This window comes from Grammomys surdaster, unplaced genomic scaffold (genome assembly GCF_004785775.1).
Source record: "Grammomys surdaster isolate TR1022 unplaced genomic scaffold, NIH_TR_1.0 235, whole genome shotgun sequence".
NCBI classification, from domain to species: Eukaryota; Metazoa; Chordata; class Mammalia; order Rodentia; family Muridae; genus Grammomys; species Grammomys surdaster.
The window spans coordinates 1107344-1117640 of record NW_021604680.1 but is presented as its reverse complement, the minus strand read 5'-3'; the positions used below and the strand labels follow the sequence as shown (position 1 = coordinate 1117640).

Genomic DNA, 10297 nt, shown 5'->3' with positions numbered 1-10297 from the left:
GATAGATAGATAGATAGATAGATAGATAGATAGATAGATAGATAGATAATAGAACATTAGTAGATAGTAGAATATAGAGCATGCTGTAACATGATAGACAGATACATGGTAGTGAGAAAAAATATGTCAGGAGAGCTTTGAAAATAATCTAGCTGGTGTGTTATAGTTTTCAAGGAATTCTCTCTTCCCTTGGTCTTTACTCTTTGGTTTGTGATTGGGCCTGTGACATCTGTAAAATTAATACATAATGTCTGAAAGATGTTCTAGGTTGAGAGCAGTAGCATTATTCAATTAATATACCTTAGAAATACAAATCTTCCCATGAACATCACAACCACTTCAAAGCTGTCTATTTTTATTCCTCATTTTACAGCATCTCATTTGTTGAATGACAACTTTTTGTTAATTTTATTACATTTGTATATTTTCACATTATAACAGGCTAGTTTTATGTAAACTTGACACAATCTAGAGTCCTCAGAGAGGAGTGATCCTCAATATAATTGAAAAAATGCCTCCATATTATTGCATTTAAGGCAAGTCTGTAGGACGTTTTCTTAATTAGTAATTGATGCAGGAAGCCATTATGGGTGCTGCATTCCTAGTCTGGTGGTGGTTTCCATAAGAAAACAGACTGTGGAAGCCATGAGGATCAAGCCACTATATAGCAGCACTCCATGGATGGCATCTTTATTAACTCCTGCCTCCATGTTCCAACCGTGCTTGAGTTCCTGTCCTGAGTTCCTTTGATTATGAACAGTGGAATAGAAGTGTAAGTCAAATAAAACCTTTCATCCCAGCTTCGTTTTTGTTGATGATCATTTATCAAAGCAATATAAATCATAACTAAATTAGACATTAACACCATTTTTGGAGTCTCAGGTGAATATTCTTTCAACAACTTTAACAGTATGAGTTTCCATCATTTTATTTGAGTAGTTAAAATTTAGTGGAATTTGTTTCTTCAATAGATTTTACTGAAGAATGTAGCACTATTTCAAAATAGCAAAGCACAGTTTTCTCTGGGAACATGGTGGTTATTAATTAATTGATTTGGGAAATTATTCCCAGAATGATTCACAGTCACTGAGCATAATTTAATTAGGTGAGATAAGAACTATTACCAAATTGAAAAAATCTTAAGGAAATAATTAAAACCAAACCAAATCACTTCTTCCTTCTTCTAAGATATGGAGACAGAAGTGTAGGGAGATGAAATAACTTTTTCTAGATCACAGAAAGAATTTATGGGAAGAATTAATACAGAACATCGAAGAAGTCAGTTCTTTCCTTTTACTTGGGGCTAAATCACGCCAATGACCCTAATCTTGCTATTTAAAGTTAATAATAACAGTTTCCTTTAGCATATTTTCCGATCAATGCACTGTAATAGAAGTGCTGTGGCTTATTGCTTTTCTTTAAGGGCCTTTGTTTTCCCATTTGTAAACCTAAGAGGGTGGAAGAGGGAAGAAACCACATGATTTTGTTGCTCTGTTCGCTTTCTGCTCTTGGACTCTATGAAGAATAATGTAATGGTGTGGGTAAGTTTCTCAGGTGGCAAACACTTTTCAAGTCTTCCTGTTTCCTCCCCTGCTTTGTTTGTGAGGATGTTCAAAATTAAACTGCATATCAAGTTACAGTAAATGGTTTCCCCCAAGTTATCACAGGTATCCAACATACTTCACCGAGTGTCTTGCAACTTTAAGATTTACTAGTTTTTATTCCTGTGTATCTCTGTGTTGGTGTGTGCACTTGTGTACTCAGTTGCCTTCGAGGCCAGAGAGGTTAATGAATGCCCCCTGGACCTGTCACTATAGGTACTTATGTGCCATGTGACATAGACCTCTGGATGAGTGGTAGAGTGTTTTAACTGCTGAACCACCTCTCGAGCCTGCCTTGCAATGTTATGGTCTTGGTCTTTGTTCCTCATTAACAGCCCTGCTGGTGGTTTGTGTAATGGGTATTTCTACCTGTTTTGGCAGTCACATGTTTTAACTGACTATAACACCAAAGTCACTAGTCTATATTTCATACTGGCAAACATGGCTTTCAAGTACAGATCTCTCGAACTTTAAAACCAAATTCGTATCTCTTACTGATATCTTATATTCTTTCTTAATTTTTCCTTTTATTCTTATTTAAAGAGCCTCATGTCTTTGAATGTTTTCAATATAAAAGTTTTTAGATAATTTTTGTATGTATGTGTATATGCATGTTTTTTATTATCCGGGGTTCTCTAGAGGACAAGACTTGACAGAATATGTAAGTACACGATTTATTAGAGTGGTTTACAGGTTATGGTCAAGCTAGTCCCAACAATAGCTATCCACTAACAGAAAGTCCAATAATACAGTAATCTAGGAGGCTGGCTTTCTCAACTGTTTTTCAATAAATACCAGAATCACAAAGAAGTAGACTCTAGCATCAGTGAATGAACTTTCCAGCAAGAGTATGTATGGGCTGGTAAAGTGCAAGAGGTTTCTTCTTTCATGTGACTTTTATAGGCTTCCACCAGGAAGTGTGGCCCAGATTAAAGGTTGATCTTCCCACCTCAAAAGACCTGGAATAAAGGATGGATATTCCCTCTTCACATAACTTAATTTTAAAAAATCTCTTACAGATATTACCCAGCTGCTTTGATTTTAGTTATATCATCCAGATAGAGTCATGTTAACAACCAGGTATAGTTACCACAAGTGTTTGCTTTTGTACATGTGTGTTTGCATGTATTTGGAGGCCAGAGGAGAGCTCTAGGTTGGCATTCCTCAGATGTCATTCCTGTTCGTTTTCCTTTAAAGATTAAAATAAATGTATATATTTGTGTTGGGGAAGAATCTGTGCATGTGAGTGTGAATGTCTCTAGGAGCCAGAAGTGTGCATTGGATCCCCCAATGATAGACACATATATAGTTGTGAATACCTATTGTGGATTATTCAAACTGAACTGGTGTCTTCTATAAGACCAGGACCTCCTCTGAATTTCTGAGCCATCTTTCCAACATATTTTGTTCTTTGGAAAAAAATACTTGCTGGCTTGTTACTCACTTATTACTATGGGCTGTTTGGTCAGCAAGATCCAGGTGTCCACCTCTCTCTGCTCCCAAGCACTGGACTTGCAAGCATATGTGAGCATGCCCAGCATTTTTTTTTCATTGCCACTTCAGGTTTCACACACAGATCCTTATGCTTACATTGTATACTTTTATCCATGATAATGATGTGTTGGTTTATAGACGCATAGCATCTGTACCTGTTGTTTTTAACATGACACTTAATACTTTTTAAGAAATAACTTCTGATACAGTGTAAGTATTAAACTTGCATAGGCATTTTCATTTTTTTTAAACAATGCACTATAACAACTGTTTGCATAGCATCTATTTTTACATATCAAAAGTAATATGAGGTTGATTTAAAGTTTAAGGTGGATATATATAATATTCAAATGCTTTCCTGTTTTATGTGAGAAACTTGAACACCTGCAGACTTTGACATATTTTAGAAACTCTTCAAACAGTCTCCCTATAGATAAGGAGGAAGACTCTATTCATCAATTTTAAATTAATAATGGCATTAAATACATGGTATAAAACTTGTAGAATAAGGACTCATAAGTATAACTCCTAAGATTATTTGCCTGTTATTAGCCTGAGGTAGAACCCTATAGGGAAAAAAATCTCTTGATAAGGAATAAAATGTGTTGATCACATTGTCTATACAGAATACTCAGAAGGAGACTCTGTTGTACTTTGAATGGCCCACTGTTTAAATACTCTTCCTTAGAAAGTCTAATATCTCCTGCTTTGGATTGTTGTCTGTACAGAGGACAAGATCTGGATGACAGTTCAGCACAACAACACAGAGCTGACTCGGGTACAGGGTTCAAGCCCTGAGAAGCCCTATTCCATGACCTTAAACTATGGTGGGAGTGTGGACCAACTGGAAGCTCTGATTGATGGCTCAGAACACTGTGAACAGGAGGTGATATACCACTGTAGGAAATCCCGCCTGCTTAACACACCAGGTAAGGTCCTGTCTTTCTTCATGCTATGTTGAAACCTACAAACCAATATTCTGGCTGTATTTTTTTTTTTCTGACAGAAGCTAGAGTCATTGGAGAAGTGGGAACCACAATTCAAAAGATATGTCTTTAAATGATAATTTTCTTAGTGACTGATGCGGGAGGCTCAGTCAATTATATGTTTGACTGCTACTGGTAGTCCTGAGGAATATAAGAAAAAACATGAAAATATACCTGAGAAAAAAATGAAGTAACATGTTAAAAAGCAGTATTTCTCTATGTCCTTTGCTTCAGTTCCTGATTCCTAATTCTTGCCCTGACTTCTCTCAATAATGGAGAGTCAGTTGCAAATCATAAGGTTTTCTTCTCAAGTTTCTTTCAGTGATGGTATTTTGTCACAGCAATTGGGAAAAGATCTTTATCAACTGTACAACAGAAAGAGGGCTAATATCTAAAATATACAAAGAACTCAAGAAGTTAGACTCCAGAGAACCAAATAACCTTATTAAAAATGGGGTACTCAGCTAAACAAAGAACTCTCAGCAGAGAAATCTCAAATGTCTGAGAAGCACTTAAAGAAGACCTTAGTCATCAAGGAAATGCAAATCAAAATGATGCAAATCAAAATGACCCTGAGATTACACCCAACATCAATCAGATTGACTGAGATCAAAAACACAGACGACCAATGATGCTGGCAAAGATGCAGAGAAAGAGGAACACTCCTCCATTGCTGGTGGGACAGCAAGCTCGTAAAACCACTTTGGAAATCAATATAGCAGTTCCTCAGAAAATTAGAAGTAGTTATACCTAAAAATCCAGCTATACCACTCCTGGGCATATACCCAAAAGATGCTCCAACATATAATAAGAATACCTTCTCCACTATGTTTATAGCAGCCATTTTTATAATAGACAGAAGCTGGAAACAACCCAGATTTTCCTCAACAGAAGAATGGATACAGAAAATATGGTACATTTACACAATGGTGTACTACACAGCTATTAAAAACAATGAATTAATGAAATTCGCAGGCAAGTGGATGGAACTATAAAATATCATCCTGAGTTATGTAACTCAGACACAAAAAACACACATGGGATGTACTCACTGGTAAATGGATATTAGCCAAAAGCTCAAAATACCCATGATACAACCCATAAACCATATGAAGCTTAAGAAGAAGGAAAACCAAAGTATTGATGCTTTAATCCTACATAGAACTGGGAACAAAACAATCACAGAAAGTATAGAGAGGGAGGGAATCTTGGCGGGAGAATGGAGAGGGAGGGAAAAGGTGAGGTAGAATTACCTATTGGAAGGGACAGGGGAGAAATATAAAAGATTCTGAAATTGAATGGAAACATGTAGCAGTGGGGGATGGGGAACTTGGGGTAGCCAACAGAAAGTCCTAGACTCCAGGGAAGTAAGAGACTCCCAGGTCCCAACAGGGATGACTTTAGCTGAAATTCCTGACAAAGGGGAGATACAACCTATAGAGACCACCTGCGGTAGATAGTCCTGGCACCCAGATGAGGGATCGTGCCACCCTTACATCTCAAAAGTTTTAATCCTGAAATATTCTTCTTCAAAGGAAAGACAGGGACAAAAATGGAACAGAAACTGAAGGAAAGTCCATCCAGAGGCCACCCAACCTAGAGATCCATCCTACCTGTAGACACCAACCCCCCACACTATTGCTGATGCAATGAAGTACTTGCTGGCAGGAACCTGGTATGGAGGTTCTCTGAGAGGTTCTGCCAGTATCTGACCAATATAAGTGCAGATACTCACAGCCAGCCAGCCATCAAACTGAGCCTTGGGATCCAAAAAGAAGATCCGGAGGAAGCACTGAAGGAAATGAAGAGGATTGCAACTGTATATGAAGAACAATATGAAATTACTGAACAACCCAGAGCTCCCAGGGACTAAACTACAAATCAAAGAGTATATATTGAGAGAGCCATGGCTCCAGATACTTATGTAATAGAGGATGTCTCTATCTGACACCAATGGGAGGGGAGCCACAAGAGCCTGTGGAGGCTTGATGCCCCAGCACAGGGGGATGGTAGAGCAGTGAGGTGGGAATGGGTGGAGTTGCACCTTCATAGAGGCAAAAGGGAGAGGGAAAGGGGCAATGGGATGGGGGGTTTATGAAGGAGTAACCAGGAGGGGGATATCATTTGAAATGTAAACAAATAAAATGATTGATAAAAAAGAAACTCTAAAACATTCAATGAAATATATATTTGACAAGAATTAAACTACATTGCACTTATTCTGTTTTGAAGAGAGATATGACTCAAAGGAGACCAGGAGTCTTGACTTTGATATTGAGGCACTGTCTACTAAGTCTATACTTGTCTCTGTTTCTGCAGAAAGACAGCCTGGCAATACACATCCCAAAATGAATTGGGAAAAACGAGGGTTTTTAGAGAAATATCACTTGAAGACAGAGCATTTGAGATAGACGTACAGTGTGGTAGCTGGAAACTGTGTTGGGAGAGATGGAAGGTGGGATCAGAAGGTATCAAGGATCCCAGTACATACACACAAGAGTGATGAGTTATGTGTCAATCCAAGGATATCTAAGGAGAGAGCATCAGTCAACGAGATGAAGCAGGATAAGCAGACACTAGTCTGTGTTAACATAATTTATGTTGTGTGAAAAAGAGAGACATCAATGTATATGACTCTTAAAATAAATTTTCATTTTTAATAAATTACTCAGTTGTTAAGATAGAGGTCCTCATGTAGTGTATGTTTGCTTTGAACATATTATGTAGCTGAGATTGACCTTGAATTTATGACTACATTGTCTCTACCTCCGGAGTTCTTGGAGTACAGTTGTCCTCCACCATGTTTGCTTTTTTCTCTGATCCTAACCAATGAAAGTCAGGGCTTTGTTGCATGGGTAAAATGCACTCTATCTATGAAGCCAATGCCGAATGTTAAAATTTTAATTTAGAAAAAAATAAACAAATGGATAAATCATTTTAGATTTTTCTGAAGCTGGTTTTATTCTGATTGAATGATTGGTTATTACATATGTACTAGTTAACTTTCTTGCTGTTGTGAGGTAACATCTAACAAAGCATTTAGAAGTGGGATTTCCTTTCAGTCATGGTTTGAAGCCCATCATGACAGTTGGCAAAATCAATATGGTCTGAGGCAACAAGAGAATAAAACAATTATCTGCTCATATCCTAGAGGACCAGGAAACAGAGAGGGATAGTAACATTTATCTAAATCTTTTCCTGTGTCATACTGGCTGGCCTGTAACTCCATGTGTAGAACAGGATAGCCTTGTACTCATAGAAGTCTACATACCTCTTATTCCCAAGGACTGAGATTAACAATTTAGGCCACTAAGCCCATATGAAGCCAGTCATTTCTGTAAATATTAATTTATACTAAAGGCTATAGTAGTATCAAGTATCACATTCTATTGCAGAGTTCAGTGTCCTAGAGCTTAGCATTTATAGATTTTGAATAGCTGTAGAACAATAGACAGAAATGTCAGTAAAATATGAGTGGGAGATACCTAACTCAATACACTGCCTTGTTTGACTAATCTAGAATCTTCAGGGGAAGATATTGTTCCACCTAAATGAATTTTCTAGATAACTGTCACTTATCCCCTTTAAACACTAAAAATGTTTTTAAAGAAAATTTCACTATTCGAAATGGAAATCTTTCTCTGATGGATTACATGCTTCCTTGCCTTCTTAAACACAGCATTCAGAACAGAAAATTGGACCTTTTATTTTTTTTTTTGATGACTCAGGTTCATCACTGTAAAATCAATTCCAGAACTCCTATTGAATTCAGCCATGCTTGTCAGGCTGATTAAATCACTGCTTCCTCTCTGCATTTCTTTCCTTACATTTCAGTTCCCACCAACTGCCTTACAAGGATCAGTGTCTGTGTTTTCTTGCTTATTTCTCTGTTCCCTCATGATTAAGCTGAATACATTTACCAAAATAAGCCCTCAGGTACTGCCCTCCTTTCTTTCATTGTCTAGTCATTTTTCAATATTCAAATTCTTATGAAAAAATAGAAGCATGTCTATTCTGACTTTGGGATTTCCCTAAAGGACTTAAACTGTCATGTAACTTAGATTATGTCATTCCATTTAGTGATTTTATTTGTCCATATGTGTGTGTCCATACACACACACAAATACACATGTACACGCACATGCACACACACACATACATAATGCCCTTGAAAGTCAGATGTTTTGGATCTCTCCAAGCCCATGTCACTGAAATCTTTTTTGAGCCACTCTATCTGTGTGCTTGGGAACATCATTCTGGTCCTCTGACACGTGGCACTTTTTGCTGCAGAACCCTTTACATTTCTAGTCTGTGTTGAAACTTTGTGTATATACATTGTTTTGTCTTATGTTCTCTGGGTTTAGGTTTGCATAGGAAGAGCATAGATTTGTGGAGTTCACATTGGGAGTGAGATTTCCATCCACTTCTTACCTAACTTGTGCCACTTTGCTTAGTTTCTATAGATGGAATTTGCCACCTGTTAAATTTATATGCTTAAATTCATAAAGCTGAGAAGGAATAAAGACAAACACAGTCTGGAATGTTTCATCTGTGCCAGGTGTATTCCAGGCATCCAGTAACCAGTGTCTCTGCTGAAAACTTTCCTGAGTAGACAGGGAGAAAAGTTGAAGCTATCCTGAGAAATAAGCTGAAAACTAATTTCCTTCTTCTTATTAGTTCCTTATTAGTTTGAGAATCCCACACAATGAATTTCCCCATGTTATTTCCTTTTCTCTAATTCCTTCCAGATGCTTATCCCATTACCCATCCAACGTTGTTCTTTTATATTTTAACCCTCAGGTCTAATTTATACTATCCATATATTCATATATATATATATGGCCATAGGCAATTTTCAGGGGCTATATACCCTTTAAGAAAACTCTTTTTTTTTTCCCGAGCATCAGGGCCAACAGCCCCTCAGATAGGAATGGAACTTCATGTCTACCTACTCTTTCCATGTTGAAACTTTCATATGGATTGAGCTCAAATTTGTCGTGTGCATGCTAGCAAATCCTGAGTTCATGTGTTTTAGCTGTCCTGTTATATCCAGATGACATTTTTATTTTATTCACTCACTGTTTCTGACTCTTATATTCTCTACATCTCCTCTTCTACAATAGTAATCCCTGAGGCTTGGGAACAGAGGCCAAGGTATTGATGTTCCACTTAAAATGAACATTACTCAGGAGCTTATTCTGTAAACCTTGGCTAGTCATGTTTCTCTGTGTTAATCATCCACTGAAAATAGAAGTTTTTCTGATCAGGACTGAGAGATGCATTAATATATGGGGATAAAAATAAGTCATTATACGTCAGTTTAATACTATGTTCACTTAGCAGAATAACTGTAGTAGGTTCTCTACCAGAACTTATGAATGACCTGGCTAGCAATAGTCTTTTGGCCCAATAGTCTTTTAGTCTCAGGTATGGGTTTGATCATGTAGAGATCTATCAGAATCTAGTGGATTATTTGTGTGATGTTCTTGCCACCATAGAACCAATGAGCCTGTCTTGTCTGATCAGATGTTATTGTACCTTGCTAGCTTGCTAGGTTTACATATGGTAACACTGATGATATTGTTCTTCTTTAATAGAGTCTTACCATAAATTCTGTAGGATAACTAACAAGATTGGCAATAGCTGTTAACATTTCTGTATCAGTATTAATTTACTGGCCAGGAACTCCAAATTGAGGAAATCATTTTTTGAGATGGACTTTTTATCTGTAAGCTTATGTTGTCTGATAGGGGCATCATTGTGCCATTATAATGTACATAACTGTGTGTGTGTGTGTGTGTGTGTGAGTGTGTGTGTGTGTGTGTGTGTGTTTCCATTCTTCTACAGTAGTGGGTAGCAGAAAACTTGATTATCTAAAGCCATTGTTCTTGATTATACAAAGCCAGTATAGATTAAGAGAGGCTTCCCAAACCTATGATGGAGCTATTTATTCCATATTGTCAAGACCCTAATGGGAAGAACAAATAAGGCTGCTGGGGCATCTCAGTAGGTTCAGTCCTTTGCTGTCAAACCTGAGAATCTAAGTTTAATTTCCAGACCATACATGGTGGAAGGAAAGAAAAAATTCCCACATGTAATTCTCTGAACTTCAGCCAAATTTTGTAAGATTTCTGTGTACACATGTCCTCTCTGTTGTTCTCTTTCTCCTTCTCTCTCTCTCTCTCTCTCTCTCTCTCTCTCTCTCTCTCTCTCTCT

The 10297-nt window shown here is 37.4% G+C and overlaps 1 protein-coding gene across 3 annotated transcripts in view; it reads left to right on the top strand.

The window, feature by feature from the left end:
- Window positions 1–10297, top strand: part of LOC114626443 (contactin-associated protein like 5-1) — an 867232-nt gene that overhangs the window by 608303 nt on the left and 248632 nt on the right. For all 3 annotated transcript variants that reach the window (XM_028773852.1, XM_028773850.1, XM_028773851.1), the window contains exon 13: window positions 3824–4024. In XM_028773852.1, the coding sequence (XP_028629685.1) occupies window positions 3824–4024 (201 nt within the window). The remainder of the gene's footprint in view (window positions 1–3823; window positions 4025–10297) is intronic.